Source organism: Phyllostomus hastatus, unplaced genomic scaffold (genome assembly GCF_019186645.2).
Source record: "Phyllostomus hastatus isolate PE091 unplaced genomic scaffold, TTU_PhHast_1.1 phas_contig_36, whole genome shotgun sequence".
In the NCBI taxonomy this organism is placed as follows: domain Eukaryota; kingdom Metazoa; phylum Chordata; class Mammalia; order Chiroptera; family Phyllostomidae; genus Phyllostomus; species Phyllostomus hastatus.
The window spans coordinates 4,886,130-4,908,579 of record NW_025333862.1 but is presented as its reverse complement, the minus strand read 5'-3'; the positions used below and the strand labels follow the sequence as shown (position 1 = coordinate 4,908,579).

General features: G+C 53.8%; 1 protein-coding gene across 17 annotated transcripts in view; it reads right to left on the bottom strand.

The window, feature by feature from the left end:
* The window catches only part of NFASC (neurofascin), a 194,015-nt gene that overhangs the window by 29,402 nt on the left and 142,163 nt on the right, over positions 1 to 22,450 (bottom strand). For 10 of the 17 annotated variants that reach the window (XM_045841371.1, XM_045841370.1, XM_045841377.1 and 7 more), the window contains 14 exons: positions 18,522 to 18,665; positions 17,812 to 17,923; positions 17,282 to 17,448; positions 16,650 to 16,797; positions 13,413 to 13,537; positions 12,529 to 12,573; positions 11,243 to 11,344; positions 10,750 to 10,947; positions 9,892 to 9,962; positions 8,350 to 8,572; positions 6,255 to 6,370; positions 4,473 to 4,677; positions 3,189 to 3,311; positions 2,004 to 2,177 (listed from right to left, as the gene is read on the bottom strand). In XM_045841371.1, the coding sequence (XP_045697327.1) occupies positions 2,004 to 2,177; positions 3,189 to 3,311; positions 4,473 to 4,677; positions 6,255 to 6,370; positions 8,350 to 8,572; positions 9,892 to 9,962; positions 10,750 to 10,947; positions 11,243 to 11,344; positions 12,529 to 12,573; positions 13,413 to 13,537; positions 16,650 to 16,797; positions 17,282 to 17,448; positions 17,812 to 17,923; positions 18,522 to 18,665 (1,953 nt within the window). The remainder of the gene's footprint in view (positions 1 to 2,003; positions 2,178 to 3,188; positions 3,312 to 4,472; positions 4,678 to 6,254; positions 6,371 to 8,349; positions 8,573 to 9,891; positions 9,963 to 10,749; positions 10,948 to 11,242; positions 11,345 to 12,528; positions 12,574 to 13,412; positions 13,538 to 16,649; positions 16,798 to 17,281; positions 17,449 to 17,811; positions 17,924 to 18,521; positions 18,666 to 22,450) is intronic. The other 7 variants (XM_045841374.1, XM_045841384.1, XM_045841385.1 and 4 more) reach the window with 3 other exon arrangements.

The window sequence follows — 22,450 nt, the reverse complement described above, 5'->3', positions numbered from 1 at the left end:
ATGCTCTGCATTGGGGTGGAGGTGGACAGGAGGAGAGACTCTCTTCATGTATTTCCTTAGAGTTAAGTAATCAAGTGAGTGCATCAGCCGTGGCTGGTGTGGCTCTCTAAAAGGCTGCTGGTTCAATTCCCACTCAGGGTACATGCTTGAGTTGCGGGCCAGGTCCCCAGCAGGGGGCATGCAAGAGGCAACCGATCAATGTATCTCTCACACATTGATGTTTCTTTCCCCCTCTCTTCCCCTATCTAAAAGTAAATAAATAAAACCTTTTTAAAAACAACATTTAAAAAATGATAGCTCCCTGGCTGGTGTAGCTCAGTGGATTGAGCACAGGCTGCGAACCAAAGTGTCTCAGGTTCGATTCCCAGTCAGGGCACATACCTGGGTTGCAGGCCACAGCCCGCAGCAACCACACATCATTGATGTTTCTCTCTCTCTCTCTCTCTCTCTCTCTCTCTCTCTCTCTCTCTTTCTCTCTCCCTCCCTCCCTTCCCTCTCTAAAAAAAAAAAACAAACAAAAAAAACCCCCAACATTTAAAAGAAAGGTGCATTATCCTTTGGTGATAAGGCACATATCAGGTGCTGACCCAAAGTCCCCTAGCCCTAATTAACTACCCAATGGGTTGGAAGGCCCAACTAGAGGAGCTTGTCGTGTGGCTCACTCCTGGTTTAGGGGACAGGAGAGGGCCACAGAAAGGACTGCAAGCCTTTCTCCAGCTCCTCCCACCCCCCACCTCGCTGCTGGCCCACCGGCCAGGGAGCAGAGGCAGCAGGGCCTGCAGCCCAGGACAGGAAGCACTGGTGCTCTGCTGGATGGTGGCAGAGGCCCTCGGAAGTTCTGACTTGGGCCAGGATGAAGCTGCTGAACCCCAGCCTCCTGGAGAAAGCACTAGACATGATAGCCTGCTGTCAGCCTCAAGGATCCCTACTCACTTCATCCTTTCTTTGGAGGCTTCCCTTACAGACTTGACCTCCCCTGCACCACACAACCACAGCCCCTTCCTTGCCTGAACACAGCATTTCTCATGTTAAACTGCAACAAGCTACTCTTGCCGACGTCTCCCTTTCTAGACTGCGTGTGCTCATTACCTAGGAATCCCCCATTTTCGGCACAGAGTGTAGCACTTCACATTGTGGGTGCTTAAGAAACGGCTTTTGAATAGACCACTGTACCTCTGGAGAGGCTGTGGGGTCCCGCTTTCATAGGGGACCTATGAAAGCTCCTGCCCATATCAAAGCTCCTATAGTCCGGAACCCCCAATAGGTTCCTGGATGTCAGTCAGCCTGTGCAGGTGGGCCCAGAGCTCCCTCTAGTGGAGTCCCCATGCAGGTGCAGCTCCAGTGGGGATTGCTAGGCTCCTGGAAGATGTCAGGACCCAGGAGATGAACCCATTTGCTCTTCCTGAAGCTAGTTTGGCCAATGGCTGTTTCCCAACGCCCTTTCCTCTCCGCAGCTGCAACTCACTCAGTTCAGGCTGCAAGGAGGGACTACATCTACTCACAATCCGGCCAGGTAGCTTCAGTCAAGGCTATTTCCCCTCCCTCCTTGGCCCCACATGCCCTTGGGAAAAGAAGGGGTGTCCCTAGAGCCCTCATGGGCACTGCCAATATTCACACCTCCCTCAACAGGTAAGCATGTTCACTAGTCCTTGAGGTTCATTAGCATATTTACTTCCAACACACTTTCCCTCATCTCATCTCCGCTCAGAATTCATGCTCTCTTCCATATTCCCCCACTAGAGCGAAAGACGACAGATGTTAAGTAGCTGAGCAAGTCAAGGCCAAGTAGGGACCCAGGTCTGACAGCAAGTCTAAGGAGACCCGAGTTCCGCAGACACATTGCCCGTACCTACCTGCCGGCACACGAGACGGGCTCTCTGCTTCGAGGGCCGAAGGGCCTGTGGCCTCCTTCCCGCCCCATGCCAGGAGGCCGGGCAGCCAGAGGCCAGGTCAGAGTGTCTCGCTGGGGCCTGCTGTCCCCGCAGCTGCCACAAGGCACCTACCTTCATTCGGGGATGCTGGTGACTCCTCCGTGACTGCTTCCCCAGAGCCCACCTGCGTCCGGGCACTCAGGGTGAAGCGGTAGCGTGACACAGGGTCTGCTCTTTGCACCGTGAACTTGGTCTGATTAGGAGAGAAGTTCTCCACTATCTGCTTTCCTAGTTTGGTTCCATTAACTGGGGAGAGATAGGTAAATGAAATCGAACTTTGGCAACATTGACCATGGAGGAGCAAACCTCCCAACTCTGCTGGAAAGGGCTGCAGTGAGACCTGGCCATGCACTTGAAGACTAGGGGATGGGAGACTTGGTTCAAGGGCAGAGTTCGGGGCAAGAACTCCTTTCCAGCGCTTGGATGACATACCAAGGTTAATACTCTTTCACTGAACTGGTTCTCTCTATCTCACTGCAAAGTTATGTGGCAGATTCTGAAAGACTCAGTGTGTAATCTCCAAGCCTTTTCAACAAGGACAAAACTTAGGAGTTTCTTTCTTCCTTTCAAAGAGAACTAGGGCAAACCCACTAGAGCTTCAGACAGTTAATGCCTCCTTTGTAGCAAGCCTATTCAATGTACCTCAAGGTTGGCTCCAGAGACGGATCTGGAGCAGCATGCAACACACAGTTGGGTATTAAAGTAGTCAACACAACACCCAAGCCTTTGAGAGCCCAGTGGGGTACAATGTCACCTACTTTAGAAGGCTTAATGTTTTAAAAATGTAATGACACTTCTGTCCCCGCATGGTGACACTGACCGCCCAAGGTGAGGTCTTCCTGACTCAGGCTCCTGACAGGGTCACTCCAAGTTAGGACAGGTCTATACACAGCTACCCGACACCTTGTTGGGGAGTCCCTGAGTCTCGCGTGGGCTCCTGTGAGGGACTGTCTGCCCCATTGGGTGGCCGTGCCTCCGGAGAGGAATTCCCCTAGACTGCCAGCGTTGGAGACTAAGATCCCCGAAGGCCGGCGCTGGACCAGAACTTCCTTTTGTCTCCGGGGCCAACGGGAAGCTCCCTGCAGGAGGGGCTGTGTCAGGAAAGCAGGGTCTCAGCTGCTCCCCTAATCCCATGGGGGGCTTTCTCCCTGGCAATGTCCTGCACCACAGGCTCCTTGGTCCCTTAGGAAAGGGGGTGAGAATGGGGTTCCTGATCCCGATTACCTAAGAGAAAGATTATCTAAGAGCAAAACGTACAGGCCAAATATCTGAGAGAATATCCAGTGAGGATCCCATTGGGGTGCTCCGGATGGTCCCATTCCAGGCTGATTGTCTGCAGGCTGGGCTGCCGGACTCGGAAACGCCTGGGGGCACTGGGTACTTGGGGAAGGAGAAGAGAGTGGGGAAGGTGAGGGCGAGGTGGGAGGCGGGCAGGGCAAGGAAACAAAAACAGAGCACAAGTATGAAGGTGCTGATCCGAGGCTGCCCCCCCTGCCAGCCAGCTGCTGTGCCAGAGGCCACGGCCCACCCGGACCGGATGGCGTTTCCCTCGTGCAGGGCGAGCACGGCTCAGACGCTGTTTAAATGGAGGAAGGAGATCGAGGGTTTCTTTAGTAACTGCTGTGGATTCTGCGCATTCGGTTTTGATTCTGCAGAGATACCTCCCAGCAGGGCAGAGCAAGTCTCAGGCAAGGAGACAACTGTCACTGTTTCCTACAGAGGCTGCAGCTCTGGATCCTCAGACAAGGATTTCACTGCTGGGTCCAAGCAGCAGGCGCGTGCCTCCAAGCTGAGGATGCTGGGTTCAGGGCGGAGAGGAAAGCAAGCCCAGATAGAGCTCGTGGGCAGGTGAGGGGCAGGAGCACTGGGAAGAGGCTGATGGTGAAACACGGAGGAGGAAAAGACAGGAATAAAGAAAATAAGAGGGAGACCAAAGGAGAGTGGAGAAAGGAGCAGGAGTAAGAAAGTGAGGAAAACAACAGTCGAGAAGGGAGGGAGGAGAACCAGACACGGGCGGAGCAAGTGCCACACTGCTGAGAGGACTGGCGAGGACAGGAGATGATGGGGGGAGTCTGTAGGCATCAGCCCCCCGGGACCAGGGTGACTGTGAGCTGCAGAAGGCAGGCGCCCCTCTGCAGGGTGCTGCACCCATGGCCGACAGTCTCAGCAAAAGCTTCCTGCTTGCAGTGGTGAGAGCTCTGCAGGTCGTGGGTGCTGGTACACAGACCGGGTGCCTCTGGGTGTCAGGGCAGCAGTGCTTCAGCCTCAGAAGGCGGCAGGCAGCCTAGGCTCCTGCAGGGCCTGGGTGTAGCCCATCTGGGGTTATGTCATACAAGTCTTCTCTTGAGGTGCAGTCTCGTCAGGGCAGGCCACTGAGGTGACACAGTGCTCTGTGGGAATGGTGGGAGCTGCTCAGCTCACGGGTGGTCAGCCCCTTGAGGTCAGGCCGAGGTCGACTTGTGCTGTGGGAGCTGCTCCAGGTCCTCCTGACTGTGGCGCCCTTGTCCTGCCCCACCCTGAGGGGCTGCAGGCCAGACCTACCTCCTTCCGGGGTGGTGAACTCCTTGGTTTCACTGCGAGGCCCATCGCCTCTCCCATTGACCACAACCATCTCCAGCTTGTAGTTGCTGTAGGGAAAGAGGCGGGACACCACACCCCGGAGGCGGTCACCAGGGAAGCCGGCTTGCTGTCTCTTCTGAGACACCCACAGGCTCTTCAGTAAGCTGCTCTCCCTCCAGTAGTAGGCCTTCAGGACAGAGGCAGGCCAGTGAGGGCGCGGTCAGGCAGAGCTGGGTTAGTGGTTAGTGGTGGTGGTAGCGACCGGTCTTCCCTTTGCTTGCCACAGGCTCCAAATCCCAAAGGACCTGTCCGTCCCACATGGGGCTGGGGGAGGGGCCTGAGAGTCCCCTTCATTAGCCACCAGTGAGTGTGCACTGATGTCCAGCGAGAAATGCGGTTTTGGTTCAACCACCTCTCTGGAGGAGGGGCAAGTTGGCCCGGCGGGCACTGCACTGCTCCATCGTGAGCCTTATTTCCAAGCCAGGGAGCAAGTTGCTCAGGGAGCTGGTGCCCAACCACAAATACGAGCCAAGGGCCCAAGCGCGGAAGGCTTGGCGCTGCGCTCAGAGGCCACAGCCGCTCGAGGCAGAGTGCAGATAACCCACTGCAGCAGTGGGTTATCCCTGGAAGTCTGCATCTGAGCAAGGGTGGATTTAATCCTCTGAGGTCAAATGTTTCTCTTAATACTGTCTGGAGACCTTTACAATGGGAGAGACACGTGTCAAAGCGAGCGAGACTCCAGGCTGCCCGGTGGCAGGAGCTCGGCTGGGACGGCCTGTGGGAGGCGGCAAGTCACAGACAAGACTGAGAGAGTTTTGGACGCAAGGTCTGATCAGCGGTGGGTGAGAAGCTCCAGATCAGGCTGCCACACCAGCGTCACCGAGGCCTCCAACGGCAGCACCAGGAGGAAGCGCGGACTTAAGAGGGGGACCCAACGGGACCATTAGCCAGAAACATCTCCAGGCAAATGGGTTAAGGGTGCAAGCCAGTGGTTAGGGAAGGGCTTCCTCAAGTGTGCACGTCATCTTGCCTGCCATCCCCTACTTACCAAATTCGCTTCCCAAGAGGAGACTGACATCCTCCACTCTGCTCCTAATTACCCATCAGCCCGCACTCCATGACCGCTGAGGTCACAGAGCCCGTTGTTAGCCCCTGCTATAGCCTCACTCACTTTCCCGGCAACTTTTAAATAGCACTGCCCATAGGAGGAGACTGTGCACTCTGGGTGTTCTCACTCTTTCCCCACCTCAGCTCACCCTTTCAAAGAAGATTGAGATTGAGCAGATACTGCTCACGGCAGGAAGACCAGAAGCCGAGAGCCTCGGTAATGCACATGCCGGATAACTGGGAGTTGGCTGCGACAACAGGGAAGGCGTTTGCACCCTTTCAGTGGTTACCCCTGTTAGTTGGGACTTCACACAATCAGACTGGGTGAGGCAGGCAGCCCAGAGGGGCCACTGAGGAGCAGGCAGGGTGTAGCTCAGTGATGCATCACCAGAGCTTCTGAGGATGCATGCACGTCCACTCAGGCCTTCCCGGCACCTATGAAATGTCCACCCAGACCCCCCACCCTTCACGGGATTCCCTGCTGAGCAGAATCTCTCAGCATCTGTTGTAGGACACGTCTACATTACGTCTAACCCTAGACATCATCTTGAATCAACTCTGGACTCCTTCCGAATATCTCACGGCCTGCATCTGCTACCCCCTTGCCCTGGTTATTGAGCCGGGTGGTTAGGCGGGGCTGGGAGCTGGCTTCCTCACTCGGTACTCTCTGAGCTGGCCCTGCACCGTGTCGGAGTAGACGCGGTTCCACTGAAGGCTGATGGCTGTGCTGTTCAGGACTCGGACTTTAACGTCAGTGGGCGCAGCCCTGGGATCTGCAATGTGTTGGGACAGAGAGCAGGTTATGTGGCAGGGCTGGCCCAGGACCTCAGGTTCCCCTCGACTTGTTCTCTGCCACCCATATCTGCACCCCATTCCAGGCCCTGGGTACACCATGAGGGCAGGGACCACGTCCCCTCCACCAGACTGTACGTGGAGCGGTGGGGAAAGGCTCAGAACAAAATGATAGCAATCCAGGTAGAAGGGCAATTATTTGCTACCCTTACATGCTGGTGGTTTCTGCTTGCCCCCCGACGCCCACGCCATTCTCCAGCCTTCCCCGCCCTGCTCCATGTCCCAGGAGGCTGCCCTTTCTGGATCGTGTCAGCTGGGCTCCCTTGTTCTCAGGTTTCCAGAAGGGTTTGCCCAACAGGAAGCACGGACAGGAGGTCCTGGGGCAGAAGGGAAGGTGGCTGCTCCCCTGCCTGTTGCAGGCCTGAGGGTTGACAGCTGTTGCATTCTTCTGCCCAAGGCCATGGCTCCTGTGGACGGCCCTCAGTGGGTGTGGTGACTCACCCATCCCTTGCCCCTTCATGGCTCAGGGTCCTATAGTGGCGTCCCGCTGTGGCTAGCCCTCCGGCGGGTTCACCATGCCTTGCTGTTCTCCCTCTAACCCTGTTGTCACATTAGAAATAGTTCCCATGAGGGGCATTTGTTTCCTGCCTGGAAACATTACCACCAGACTAAAGGTGCCCTATCCGTGGCTACCTGGAAAGGGAGGGCCACTCGCTCCCCCATAACTGACTCCCAATCCCCCCTCCTCCATTCAGGTGCAGCCCTGCCCATCCCTCCACTCCGTCAGAGCAGGGGCCACAGTGGGAGGCAGATGCGATAAAAACTGTGGGGTAGCCCATGAAGTTCACGACCAGATGCTGCCCATTCCATACGTACCCTCCAGTACTCTCCTGTCCAGAAGTGTCTGCGACCGTGGAGGTGAGAAGTGGAATGGACAGAGGGCCTGCTGACCCCTCTGCTTGTCTCCCAAGTGGGTGCAATCGTCATGACCCCCAGGAAAGCAGGCACAGGGCCCAGCCCTCAGCCGTCCCACCTCGTCCCACCTCGTCCCACTTCGCTGCTGCGAGCACAGTCGGCCCGACTCTGGACCCAGCGCTGCGCCTGTGACTCTGCCCCTCCCCAGTGCTCTTCCCACCCCCCGCTTTGGCCGCTCCATGATTTCTCCTTAGGTCAGACCCAGACCACTGGGGTGCAAATCACCCTGACCTGGGGGTGGGCTTCACTGACCCTCCTACTCTGCCTAGCAGCCTACTGGATGCATGGGGACAATGATCTCACCACCATCTGGGAAACCAGTCGCACACTTCCACATACATGTCTAGAATCTTACTGATTCATCCAGTGCGAGCCTCCAAGGAACTCTTTTTATGCTCCATTGAGAGGGCCAAGAACATCACTGGGAAAGCTGCCAGGAGGCTGGTCTGGGTGCTTCCAGTCTGGGGCTCAGCGGACCTTCTCCAGCCCTGAAGGCCCCCTCCCCCCACACCCTGGGGAGCCTGGGGAGGAGTCTGGCCCGTGGCCCTGCTTCCTGTGCAGGAGCCTAATTATGGCTCTTTGGGATTCCAGTCCCGACGTCTTTCTTGGTGCCAGCAAGGGTTGGCAATAAGGCAGGTCAGAGGGGCCAGTTTCTTTTTCACACCTGACGTTTGCTACTGTGTGATCTCGGCAAGGGCTTTCCTTGCATGGTCTCAGTTTTCACATCCGTCACATGATAGCATGGGACTAGGAGATGGCGCTCGGCAATTTCAGCCAGTGGTCAGATGACGAGACCTCCACTCCTGACACCATCAGGGGCCCACCTGCTACTAGACAGGTCACCATGGGGATTTCTTTTTCCTGGGAACCTCCAGGATGTTCCTGGAGGTCCCACAACCCACCTCAAGGCTCCTAGTCCGTGAGCATGGCTCTTATGGAGCCCAGTGGGGAGGTCCCGGGTAGAAGACAAGAGGAAGGTACTCACAATCTTCTCCAGAGTAACCGATGACAGTCTCCGGCTCAGGGCCCTTCCCAAAGTCGTTCTCAGCCTGCACTCGGATCTCGTAGGGCACGTAGACAGGGGTTGGCCCTACCACGTAGCGGGAGCCCCACACCGTGACATTGTTCCAGCTCTCCCGAGTCTCTCTCCGCCGCCACTTGACGATGTAGCGCAGGTTGGGGCCAAAGGCGGAGGTGGCATTCATGGGCTGAGCAGGGAGAGACGAAGGCAGGAGTGGAAGGGCAGGTGGGGAGCCCAGACTCACCCACTGCGCGCACTCTCTTTCTCCGCTGGGCACCCCTTCCCGATCTGCCCGACGCTGGCCACCCCCTACTCCGCTGAGTTCTCCGGGAGCCCAGAATCCTACAAACCCACCCCCTACCCCGCTGAGTTCTCCGAGAGCCCAGAATCCTACAAACCCAGCGGCATGTAGATTTTCTGTGACAAAAGTGTCACCAAGACCTAGTCACTGTGACTCCCACATTGGCAAGTGCATAGGAAGCAAAAGCTTTATTTTTGGCAGGACTCTTTCTTATGACGGAGAAACCAGAAAAAATACGGATGACGATATAATACTCCCCAAAGTCAGAAAGGCACGACTTCTGGTTGAACCCCTGCATGCCTTCTGCCAATGAACTCAGAACTGCAGAGCCGACTACTAGTTCCACGGAGCCCAGGTGTGCCCACTCTGTCCTTGCAACAGGCCAGAGTGCTCTGAGGGTGGGCATGACTGTGCTCTTTGTTCCCTGAGGGCCCGTTCCAGGAAGCAGCCCCCTGGAGCGGCAGGATGGAACGTAGAGCACGAACTGACCCCTGCCTGGTCCTGAGGATGTGCCTTGGCGCCTGGCGCCTGGGCTTGGCCTCCTTCTGAGGCTGCGGTGAGACCAGGCCTTCCCAGCAGGGGGCGGTCTGCATTCCCAGCACGGAGTGTCCTGTTTCCACGACTCACGGCAAGAGCACAGTGGTGCTGATATTTCAGCAGCCGGATTTACACCTCTCAGACTTGGAAGTGGTTTGCGGAAAACTCATTTTGAGGTGACATACCCACTTTTGATTTGGAAAATGTAGTCAGTGAGCCAGAATGAGCGTGGGATTTACTAATCCTGGCCTGGAGTTGTCTAGTCCAGTCCCCTCCTCGACTGACAGGAGAGCTACATTGAAAACGCCATGGCGAGCGGTCCCGCCCGATCCCAACAACCTCGGGTGAAAGGACCCAGAACACAGTGGAGCGAGGGCTGGTGTCTGTGCCGAACCTTTCCCAGATCCTAACCGCAGTCCCTCCTGAGGAAGAAGTCCGTTTTACTTTGCTGGCTCTATGATTGTGCCAGGCACCTCTGCTCCTCTCTCCTGTCTCAGATCTTGTTCTAGACACGCTCCTGCTTGGTTCCGGGATGCCCAGTGCAGAGAGGAGCGGCCACCAAACCCACCAGCTAGGCTGAGCCACCCTGTGGCCTGGAGGTGACAGGGCTATAAGGGGCGAGGCGGCGCGGGTGCCCTTTGGGGGCTGCGCCGGGGGGGGACACTGACCGTCCACGTGATCTCCATGTTGTTCTTCCTGGTCCCCTCTCCCTTCACGTCGCCGGGGTTGGACTCGGGGGCTGGAACCCAAATTGACACAAAGTTCAAGCCCAATCTGTGCCTGACCGGGGCGTGGTGAGCACTCTCTGCTCCTCCCACCGACCAGCCTCTTCCAGGCTTTTCCCCAGCACCTCTCTTCCCTTGTCCCATGGGCAAATGGGCTTGCTCTGCCATCTCTCATGTGGGGGGTGCGCCTTCCTAGCTAAGATGTAAACCCCCCAAAGCAGCACTGACTTCTTTTCAATTTTAATCCCTTACCAGATGGGATTTATTATGAGCTTTTTAACATTTTAGATGGCCGTGTAGCCGGCTCAGTGCAGATTAACCCCTTTTCGAGTTACCGCTGAATATGTTTGCTATGAGCTGGTTTACCTCCATCATTTAACATTTTGGGGGATGTCACCAAGCTAGTGTGATTTCGGAAATCTAAATATTACCCAGGAAAAGAAATCCAGTAGAAGAGCAGATTACTAGCTGTACTGCAGATCTTTGCTGTAGCTCTTCCCTTTAAACCGTATCATCAAGAATTATTGATAACATTAGGAATAATAAAAATGACAGTGAACATTTATTGAGTGCTTACTATATGCCAGGCATCATGGTAAGTGCTGGAATTGCATTTCAAATGCCATCCTCACAACAGCTCTATGCCGGCAGGTGTTGTTGTGACTCTGTGTTTCACAGGTGAGGAAGCCAAGCCCTGGAGAGGGTAACTTGCCCAAATTTACAGGGCTGGGGGCTGGGGAAACTCGGTTTGGACTCAGGGTGTCTGCTTCCAGCGTCCGCCGTGAGCGCCCCAGTACTCACGTGCCCCGCTGGTTCTGTAGCGCTCGGACGGGAGGCTGGGGTGGCTGCTGCCAACCTCGTTGACGGCAATGACCCGGAACTGGTAGTTGACGTATGGGGACAGCTGGAGGACGGCAGAGTTGACACTGCCTGGGAACTTGGAATGGTCATGCCAGACTCCTGGCTGGAACTGGTCCTCTTCAAACTGGACGACATAGTCTGGGCGGGCAAGGAAGACAGAGCTGCTTTAGGAGCTGAGTTAGCAGACTTCTTCCTTGCGAGCACTCCCTCATGGCTTCCACTGGTCTCCAGAACCTCCCTCGGGGAGACGAAGGCACAGGGAGAATTCCCATAGAGACACCGAAAGGGAAACCAAGGCTTCCATGTGCTCTGCCCACAGCCCAGGGCACAGGTCAAGAGAGGTGGACGTGGGACTGGAAACCTGGCCGAGGCCTCCAGTCTCCGGGCTGCTACCACCCCTCGTCCCTGGGTGGCAGCAAAGGCCCTGGCTGACCTGTGATGGGGCTGTTGTTGTCATCCCCTGGGATCCAGGTCAGCCTCACGCTCCTCTCGGCCAGGTCGGTGAGCTCCAGGTCCCGGGGCCGGTCTGGCCGTCCTGGCAGCAGAGAGAGCAGACGCCACGCGGGACTCCTGAGATGGAGCCAGCCCATCCTTGTGCTGGCCCCAGCCCTGGACACTGTCCTATGCACAGGTCCCTGGTGGGCTGAGGTCACCACAGCAGGTGCCATCCCCAGCCTGCCCTGCAGGGTTGGCACAGGGACCACCCCTTCCCTTGGGTATTCAAAGAACAAGAAAGAGGAAACCCCGATTCTTCCACCCCCAAAAGAGGATCAAAGGATGCAGGGCACGCAGAGAAAACTCGGACCAACCCATCCCATTTCTGCAGGCAGTCTTAGAGTGCAAGCATTTGGAAATGTTTTTCACTAGACACGGATGCTTCTGACACATTTAGGAAAGCCAGGGAGGAAGAAGTGAGAAGTTCTGTCCCATTTCTCATCATGATTATTCCCTAGTCTGCATGCCAACGCTCCGAGGGGCAGGAGCCCGCGGGTGTCTGGAGGGCTGGGTGGGGCAGAGAGGCCCAGGGGATGAGAGGGACAGAGGGGACCGAGCCAGGAAGGGGATGGGGACTTGGTCAGGAAGTTTCAGTGACAGAAGAGGACAGAGGAGCCCCAGCAGGCTTCCCACCAGGGGCAAGACTGCACCTTTTGGGGGCTCCAGTCTCACTGGGTTGCTCAGTGGGGTCGGTGCCTGGGGATAAAGCCACCCCACCACAGACTGGTGGGGGCAGGCACACTTTTCCCCTCTGGCTCCTTGGACGAGCTATTTCCACATTTTGGCTGATTCCTGGGAGACTGGAAGGTGAGTCACGTGTGCGTGTGCATTTGTGTGGGCACGGATTGTACACGGGTACCCAGTACTGGGCAGGGCCAGGCTGCAGGGAATGTGGGCCTGTCCGACTGGACCACACCCACCTGGCGCCCAGCTAGGGAACAAGCCGCCCCGTGGGCGTGGTGAGTGGCCAGAGGTAAGGATGCGGGAGAAGTGGTAGCCAAGAACCAAGCTCAACTGCAAATGGGGCAGGAAGTCCGGAACAGGGCTGTGACGCTCAGGGAGGTGGCTGGGGACACTTGAAGGAGTCGATTTGGCAGAAAGTGGGGAGGGAGTGGGACCCACCGCCCACACACAGCACATCTGGCAGGCGGCACTCTCCTCCTGGAGCCCACCTTCCGTGGGCCTGGGGAGGGCTTGGCGAGGGTCCCGATTAGTATAAATTACCTTTGGGCAGGGCAGCCAAACGGTTAGTTGGAGTGGTCTGATCAGCTGCAAAGGTAAGACGGGTTATCCAGGTTAGCAGGTTACCCAGAGTTAGCAGGTTATCTAGGTGGTATTCTGGAAGGGTGGGAGCAAGCAGCAGAGGCTGGAAGAGTGGCCCCTCTGCGTGTTTCTGGCAAGCTTCCCCTCCTTCCACAGGCAGCCCCACCCCTTCGAGAGGCCTTCCTGTGCTTCCTCCAGCTCCTCCTCGCCCCAGCGCTACAATCATGCCCAGCTCTCCATCTCTTGCAACCATGTGCCTCCACTGAGGAAGGGACAAGACACACCAGAGGATTGGCTGTGGGCGCCCCAAGACTGGACAGAGGTGATGAAGGACAATGGGGGATTTGCTTCCCTGGGTGGGGGCAGCTCCCTTCCCCAGGTCTGGGATGCTTTAGCATTTGTGGTTCCGCCTGGAGGAGAAGGGTTCACCTTGCTAAGTGCAGAGCACCCTGTGAGGTCCCATCAAGAAGCGGGAGGGGAGTGAGGCCGGAAGAGGTGTTGGAAGGACAAACACAAAATTCAGTCTTGCTTCAGTGACAGGTCCTTTCAATGAACTTAGTGGTTTAGAGTGGCTGTAAAGTTGGTAAAAATGACCACAACAAGAACCCTGTCCACCTTCCCTTTCTCATTCAGGCAAGGGTTTGGCGAGTTAATAATTCCACTTAGAAGATAAATCATCCAGCGCAGCTTGTTTTGAAAGGAGCAGCTTCCTAAATAACCCTTAGATCAAAGGGCAGGAGACCACCACACCTGGCGGGCCCCCCAGACCCCCCCAGACCACCAGCCCAGGGCTTCCCTGGCTGCGGGAAGGGAAGGAGGGTCAGCACTAGGACAGTGGCAGTTACCTAGCACGGTGAGGTAGGCCTTGGCCAGGTCCTGGTCCAGCTCCGTGCTGGCGACACAAGTGTAACTGCCCTGGTCCCGCTCGGCCACGCCGAAGATGGTCAGGGAGTCGTCTTCCTTCTTCATCCTGCAAAGGTACCAGAGGGGCTGGGGGCAGGGCGAGTGGGGAGACAACGGGGGAGGGGGAGGGCCGGGCACTGCTTGCTGCTTTCTCCCTGCCGGGCAGCTACAGCCCCTCCAACTTGATGCTTTGGGGGAGAGAGGGTCTTTACCAGCACTTCTGGTGCTTTTAATGAAGGGGAAAAGAAACCCGGGGGAGGCTGATGTGGCCCTGAGCCCAACTGCACACTTCTCTCTGTGCCTTACTTGTGCTGTGCTCCCCCAAATTACAACGCAGTTAGACCCAACCCCCAAAGGGCAGATGGAGACCCCTCCCCTTCCCATACTCCAGCTCTATCTTCGGCCCAGACCAGTCTCTGCACCTGGGCTTAGGACAGGTGCCAGGTCCCTCTGAATGGTCTCCCAAAGGGGGAAGGCACCAAGAGCATCTGCCCCAAGGGTGCACCCCTGAGAAAAACAGGTGGATGCTGGAAACAGCTTGTACCTATGGCCAGCTTCAGGACCCCTGAGGTGAGAGGGTACAGCAGAGAGTCCTGTGCAGGGAGGCTGAGGCCCTGGCTGCACATTAGAAACACCTGTGGGGCTTCCAGACAAGATGGAGGCATAGGTAGACACACTGTGCCTCCTCCCACAATCAAAATAAGGACGGCAAAAATTTAGAAACAAAATAACAACCAGTACTGATAGAAAATTGAACTGTATAGAAGTCTGACAACCAAGGAGTTCAAGTAGACACATTTATCCACATCAGTAGGAGGGGTGGAGTCGGGGAGCTGGGTTGGAGAGGGATCAAGGCAGGGTGGCTGACGGACCTGGGGCACACAAGGCAGCAGTGGGTGGACCCAGTGAGGCGGTGGATTGTGGAGGGGCTTGGCACACAAGGCGGCTGGCGGACTGGGTGGTCCCACATTCAAGTGCAGATAAACCAGGCAAAACTGGAGAGTGAGACACACTGTGCAACCCAGGGTTCCAGCGCTGGGAAATAAAGCCTCAAAACACTGATTGAAAACACCTGTGGGGGTTGAGGTGCTGAGAGATACTCCTAGCCTCATAGGGGAGTTCGTTGCAGAGCCCCAAAGGGTCCTAGAATGTACACAAACCCACCCATATGGGAATCAGCACCAGAAGGGCCCAATTTGATTGTGGGAAGCGGGGGAAGTAACTGAAATCTGGCAGAAAGTGGAGCAAGTGTCATTGTTTCCTCTTGAACCCAGCCCCCACATACAGTGTCACAACCCAGGGACTGGATTGCCCTGCCCTGGTGAACACCTAAGGCTCCACCCCTCATATGTAACAGGAGTGTGAACACAAGAAAAATGCCCAAATGAAAGAACAGATCAAAGTTCCAAAAAAAAAATACAACTAAGCAATGAAGAGACAGCCAACCTTTCAGATGCACAGTTCAAAACACTGGTAATCAGGATACTCACAGAATTGGTTGAATTTGGTCACAAATTAGATGAAAAAATGAAGGCTATGCTAAGGAAAATAAAGGGAAATGTACAGGGAACCAATAGTGATGGGAAGGAAACTGGAACTCAAATCAATGGAGTGGACCAGAAGGAAGAAAGAAACATCCAATCAGAAAAGAATGAAGAAACAAGAATTAAAAAAAAAAATGAGGAGAGGATTAGGAACCTCCAGGACATCTTTAAACGTTCCAACATCCAAATTATAGGGGTACCAGAAGGAGAAGAGGAAGAGCAACAAGTGGAAAAGTTATTTGAACAAATAATAAAGGAGAACTTCCCCAATCTGGCAAAGGAAATAGACTTCCAGGAAGTCCAGGAAGCTCAGAGAGTCCCAAAGGAAGAACACACCAAGGCACATCATAATTACATTAGCCAAGATAAAAATGAAGGACAGAATCTTAAAAGCAGCAAGACAAAATGAGAGAATTAGCTACAAAGGAGTGCCTATAAGACTGTCAGCTGATTTCTCAAAAGAGACTTTACAGGCAAGAAGGGGCTGGAAAGAAGTATTCCAAGTCATGAAAGGCAAGATCTACATCTAAGATTGCTCTATCCACTAAGCTTTCATTTAGAATGGAAGGGCAGATAAAGTGTTTCTCAGATAAGGTCAAGTTAAAGGAGTTCATCATCACCAAGCCCTTATTATATGAAATGTTAAAGGGAGTTATCTAAGAAAAAGAAGATAAAAAACATGTACAGTAAAATGACAGCAAACTCACAATTAACAACCACACCTAAAACAAAAACAAAAATAAAAACCAACTAAGCAAACAAGTAGAACAGGAACAGAGCCACAGAAATGGAGATCACATGGAGGGTTATCAAAAGGGGAGCGGGTGGAGGGGAGAGGGGGGAAAAGGTACAGAGAATAAGTAGCATAGATGGTAGGTAGAAGACAGACAGGGGGAGGGCAAGAATAGTACGGGAAATGTAGAAGCCAAGAACTTCTAAGTATGACACATGGACATGAACTAAAGGGGGGAGAATGTGGGTGGGAGGGGGTGTGCAGGGTGGAAGGGAGGTGAAGGGAGGGAACTGGGACAACTGTAATAGCATAATCAATGAAATATATTAAAAAAAATAAACACCTGTGGGGATGTGTACACACTATCAGTGCCTGGGCCCTCTCCCTGCACCAACTGAATTTGGGTTTGAGATGAGGAAGGGGGCAGGCTTCAATCTAGTAAATGCATCCCAAGTCCAACAAGGGCTGAGAACCACACTAAGGAGAGTGGTCATTGTAGGCTCAGGCCAACCCTGCCCTCTGCTGGAGAGCAGGGGCACTGCGGGCAGGGCTGAAGCGGGGGTAGGGCTCCTGGCTCTGATGGGGAAGAGGAGGAAGAGAGGGGCTCACAATAAAGGGAGGAGGAAGAGACGAGGAGTGAGGGGAGAGAAGTGAAGAGAGAAAGGGGCTGGAAAGAGGAGGAGGAAGAGAAGGAGACAGCTGATGGGACAGAGGGAGAAGGGTGCATGGTGGGGTCTCTCCTGAGCTGGAGGGCGTCACTGAGGCCATCCTGACCTCCTCGTCAGTTCCTTGGTGACACACACAACCCAGGATTCCTGTCCCTGGGCTCTTCAATGTGTTGAGCAAGGAAAAGAACAGGAACCCACACTAGCTCCAGGAAGGGACAGGGCAGGAGAGGAGACCTGTTCCCGATGTAGAGAGGCTCGTCGTCCTTCATCCAGGAGACCGTGAGCTTCAGGGAGGGGTCGTGCTTGACCCGGCACTCCAGCTGCACTGTGGTGCCCCTTTTGACAACCTGGTCCTCCGGCATCCGGTAGATCCTGGTGGGGTCTGTGGAGAAACCCCGGCGTTCGTCACTGACACGTTCTCTGGCCACCATTCCAACATGGACACAGCGTGACATGCATAACCCTCAAGGTTAGGCTAATCAAGAAAGGTGGCAGAAATACCATCCCCTTGTATGAATGGGGGAGGCCTGATGAGGGTGACCCCAAATAGTGAACAACCCCTTAATCCCTCCTATCCAGCTCGGGAAGATACGCTGCAGCTCCTGCGGTGGCGAGGGAGGCGGTGTGGGTGGCAGGTTCCCCTTCCTAAAGCTGCCGGGACCAGGCTGATAATGACTCAGGGTTCCCAGCGCCCAGGCCAGCTGAAAGCCCTGGGGGGACACACAGGCCCACAGGGAAGATCCCACGAGGGATTAAACGTTAGGTGTGTGCATTTTCAAAGTGGAAAACACACGTGGGTAATGTGGAGAAGACAGCTTCCTTCCCGAGTTCCACCCTGCCTTCTACCTATCAACCCTCTCCTTTACCTTTGACCTCTAGGCGAACCTGGTTTTCAGCTTTGCCCAGGATGTTGGTGGCGACACAGGTATAGATGCCTTGGTCCTCTTTGCGGATCATCTTGATTTCCAGACTGCCATTCTCATAGACGTGGTAGTTGCCACCATCCAGGTTGCTTCCTTGCCCATTCTTAAACCTCACAACACAGCAGCAGAACACACAGCATACTGAGAAAGGACTGGCCCAGGGGAGTGGGGGCCAACCACTTGAGAGATAGTTTGGGCAGTGGAAGGAGCCCCACACTAGGAACCGAAAGCCCTCATCCTTGTAGGGTCTGCCTCCAACCACTGGGTAGCCCTGGCAAGTTTCTGCCCGCCCTGGGCCTCAGTTTCCTTCTCTGCATAATAAAAGGGTTGACCCAGCTGATCAGCCAACTTTCTCCCAGCTTGGACCCTTTAAGGTTCCTGGGTGTTGCTGAACACCTATTATGGGCCAGATGGGAATGAAAAAGATGAGATAGATGACCCCTACTGGGGAGGCCTGGGCTCCTGGAACTTACCATCGGAGCGTGGGGATGGGGGATCCAAAGAAGGGGCAGTCCAGCCGTGTCCGGTTGTACAGGATCACCCGAATGAGCTGGTTCCGTGGTGACAGCATCCGAGGCGGCACGTCTGCAATTCCCAGACAACCGATCTTGGGTGGGGAGTCAGGCTCTTCCATTTCTATCCCTTTGGTCTTATCTCTACATGCCTTCTCTGTATAGCAGCTTTCCAGGTGCCAACACACCTTCCCCTATCCACATGCTTCCTTTAAAAACCCTCTAAGGGTTAGGGGAGGATGGAGGAAGCTTCTCCATTCTCAACCTACGCTATATCCAATCCAGCTTCTGTGGAGTTTCCTCAAATTATCCGGCAGATTCTGTACCTGCCCCTCCCACAGCCCCCTTCCTGCTCCAGGACACTGTGAACATCCTCAGAACTGTTTTCTGCTGTGTGGCCCACTGAGAAGCCAGGAGAGTTGGTGTGGAACCTCTAAGGAGACAAGACAGGCCCACTCTGTCTCATCAGGGGAAGGAGGGACCATGGCTGACTTCACTCTGTCTACACACCCAGCTCTGTGGGGATTTATGTCCTCTCTTCTTCCCACAAATCTCATCTTCAGTCTCCACACCTTCGCTGCCAACCCAGCTGCTGTCTGGAGAAGAAAGTGTGCCCAGGATATGACAAGCCCCAAGGAGCAGCACTGCAGGGGAGTGGAGGGGACACTCACCCAGCACGCTGACGAAGGCATTGGCCAGCAGGTAGCCGTGTTCGTTGGAGGTGTTGCACTGGTACACGGCCCTGCTGCTGATCTGGGTGTCCCGGAAGATGATGGTGTCCCCCGCCACCTCACGGTTTGGGTTGGGTGGTGCCGCTACAAAGAGGAAGGATGCTCCATATGAGAAATGAGGGTGTACAGATGAAGGGAATCTGCCCAGGGCGTCCTGGGCTCCACAGCAGGACTGGGTGCCAGGGGAGCGGCAGTGCTATGTGGCTCTCAGAAGACTAGGCTTCCTGCCCCACCACTGCGTGGCTGTGTGATGTTGGGCCCATTATTGAACCTATTGGAGTTTATTTCTCAGTCTGTCCAGTGGGGATATGAATCCTGCTCAACCAACAGAGCAGTGGGGCAAGTGTGGCTTAAGCACTAAGCTGTGGCAAGAGAAAAGGGTTTGAATTCTAAGCACATTTCTGCCAACGTCAGTCTCCTTGTCAGCAGTACACGGACAACTCACCTCATCGGGTTTTTGTGAGGATGGCCTGAGCTTTTATGCATGCATAAAGTTGTTGGGCAACTTCTGACCAAGATAGAGGCGTAGGCATATACACTTTGCCTCCTTGCACAACCAAAAGAAAAACAACAAATTTAAAAACAAAAATCAACCAGAACTGCCAGAAAATGGAACTGTATGGAAGTCTAACAACCAAGGAGTTAAAGAAGAAACATTCATCCAGATGGTAGGAGAGGCGGCGAGGGGCGGCTGGGATGGAGAACACTCACAGCAAGATAGTGGTTGGAGGACTAGGAGGTCCCATGTTTGACTACAAATAAACCAGGAGGAACAACTGGGGAGTGAGACAGACCACACAACCAAACCAGGGTTCCAGTGTGGAGAAATAAACCCTCAAAACCTCCGGCTGTAAAAATCTGTGAGGACTGCGGTGGCGGGAGAAACTCCCAGCTTCACAGGAGAGTTTGTTGGAGAAACCCACAGGGTCCTAGAATGTACACAAACCCACCCACCTGGGAATCAGCACCAGAAGGGTCCAATTTGCTTGTGGGCAGTGGGGGAAGTAGCTGAAAGTGGGGTGAGAGCCAAGTAAGTGGCATTGTTCCCTCTTGGACCCCTCTCCATATATAGCACCACAACCCAGCAACGTGGGTTGCCCAGGCCTGGAGAATACCTAAGGCTCCTCCTCTTACAATGTAACAGGTATCCTGAGACAAAAAACCAATAACAACAACTAAAAAACCATTGTCCAAACAAAAGAACAGATCAAAGTACCAGAAAAAAATATAGCTAAGAGATGAAGAGATACCACCTATCAGATGCAGCATTCAAAACACTGGTAACCAGGATACTCACAGAAATGGTTGAGTATGGTTGCAAAATAGAGGAAAAAGTGAAGGCTATGAAAAGTGAAATAAAGAAAAATGTACAGGGAACCAAGAGTGAAGGAAAGGAAACCGAGACTCAAAGCAATGATTTGGAGCAGAAGGAAGAAATAAACATTCAACCAGAACAAAATGAAGAAATAAGAACTCAAAAAAAAATGAGGAGAGGATTAGGAACCTCTAGGACAACTTTAAACATTCCAACATCTGAATCATAGGGGTGCCAGAGGAGAAGAGGAAGAGGAAGAAATTAAAAACTTACTTGAACAAATAATGAATAAGAACTTCCCCAATCTGGCAAAGGAAATAGACATCCAGGAAGTCCAGGAAGCCCAGGGTCTCAAAGAAGTTGGACCCAAGGAAGCACACACCAAGGCACATCATAATTATATAACCCAAGATTAAAGAGAAGGAGTGAATTTTAAAAGCAGCAGGAGAAAAGGGGACAGTAACCTACAAAGGAGTTCCCATAAGGCTATCAGCTGATTTCTCAAAAGAAACCTTACAGGCAAGAAGGGGCTGGGAGGAAGTATTCCAAGTCATGAAAGGCAAGAACCTATATCCAGGATGACTCTATCCAGAAAAACGATCATTTATAATAAAAGGGCAGATAAAGTGCTTCCCAGATAAGGTCAAGTGAAAGGAGTTCATCATCACCACATCCTTATTATATGAAATATTAAAGGGATTTAAGAAAAAGAAGATAAAAATATGAACAGTAAAATGACAACAAACTCACAACTATCAACAACTGAACCTAAAAATAAACAAAACAAAACGAACTAAGCAAACAACTAGAACAGGAACAGAATCACAGAAATGGAGCTCACATGGAGGATTACCAGCAGGGAGGGAGAGGGAGGAGAATGGGGGAAAAGGGAATAAGAAGCATAAATGGTAGGTAGAAAATAGACAGGGGGAGGTTAAGAATTGTACGGGAAATGGAGAAGTTGAAGGACTTATATATATGACCCATGGGCATGAACTAAGGTTGGGGAATGCTGGTGGGAGGCGGGGTACAGGGTGGAGGGGAATAAAGGGGAGAAAAAAATGGAACAACTGGAATAGCATAATCAATAAAATATATTAAAAAAATTGTTAGCAGAGGGCCTGGCCCACACTGATTATTACTGTTGTTATTTTAATCCAATGTGCATACACGTAAGTCTGTTTTGAAAAGGACAAAGCAATGTAGAACTGGATGGGCCCTGCCACTCTCCCATCCTCCGAGAAGGGCATTCTGAAGACATTCGCAAAGCTAAACCTGAAGGCTGGTGCCCGCTAAAAACCGCACGTGTCCCTCTATTTGCCAAAGCTTCCCCATGGTCCCAGGAAGGGTGCCCACGCTCAGAGAGAACATTCCTCCCTCCCATTCCAGACCCAGTGCATCAGGCTGGGCCCCAGGGCAAATCAACACGTCCTCTGAGGCTCACCTCCTTCATTGTCAAATGGGGGAGAATTACTCCTATCATTCCCTCATCTAGGGAGGGTTAAGAGAAGAGAAAGATAATGAGCTGTACAAATAAAGGTTTTCTAGAAACATAGGAAACGCCACTTTTCTCATCTTTCATCACCAAAGGCGACTTTCCTCTGAGATTTCTGGGCTGGGCCAGACGATCTGTCTCACAGGGTCCGTGAACTCACCCAGGATGGCAGACACACAGCGACAGTCGGCTGCAGAGGACCCAGGGTCTGGCCCCACGGGTGCCACCGCACAGACAGCAAGTCTGAGCCCAGAACCAGGGAATCAGCAGACGGTGGACGAAGACAAGGTCAGCATCCTTATTATCACCCTTCCCCGCTCAGCAGAAAGGCACGAAGGAGGCAGGCAGTGCCAGCGGCTCCAACGTCTCCCAGCCCAGCTTTTCTCACAGACCCAACATCCCCCCAGTCATTCCCCGAAAGTGACGGGCAACCTTTCCAGCCCCGGCTCAGCTGCAAGTCCCGGGTGCAGTGAAGTTTAGAGCCTCTGTTTGCCTTGTCTCCAAAGACTGTCAGGACAGGGACAGCCAATGGCAGAGGATAGGCCATGCTCCTATCTCTGCTGCATCCAGGGGAAAGACAGTCACGGGTAATAAAGGCACTTGGTGCTAGATGGTACGGGCGTGTGGTGTTCTCTCAGCAACCTGCAGCTCTACCACCTACTAACCCCGTGACCTCAGGCGATTCATGGCGCCACCAGAGCCTCGTTTCCTCACCTGTAACGTGTGAGGTGGAAGAGAGAACAGGGATGCAGCACGCAGTGCAGGGGCTGGAACGCACCACACGTCTGGAAAGGTGCTCCCCCACCCTCTCCTGCACCTGTCCCCGCTGCTTCCCCCCCCCGGTGCTCTTGACTTAAGGCTCGGAGTTCTCTCCAACTATTTTTTGGCCCATCTGTTGGATATCACCTTTTGCATTTCCTCTGACTCCTTACAGAAAGTAACAACAGGACATTTTAAAAAGTAAATGCAACTAGACAGACCATGAGGTGAAAATTTGACCAAGACCTCTGGCTGGAAGGGGCCGTGTGCCCACCCACTCCAGCCCTCTAGGAAGGATGG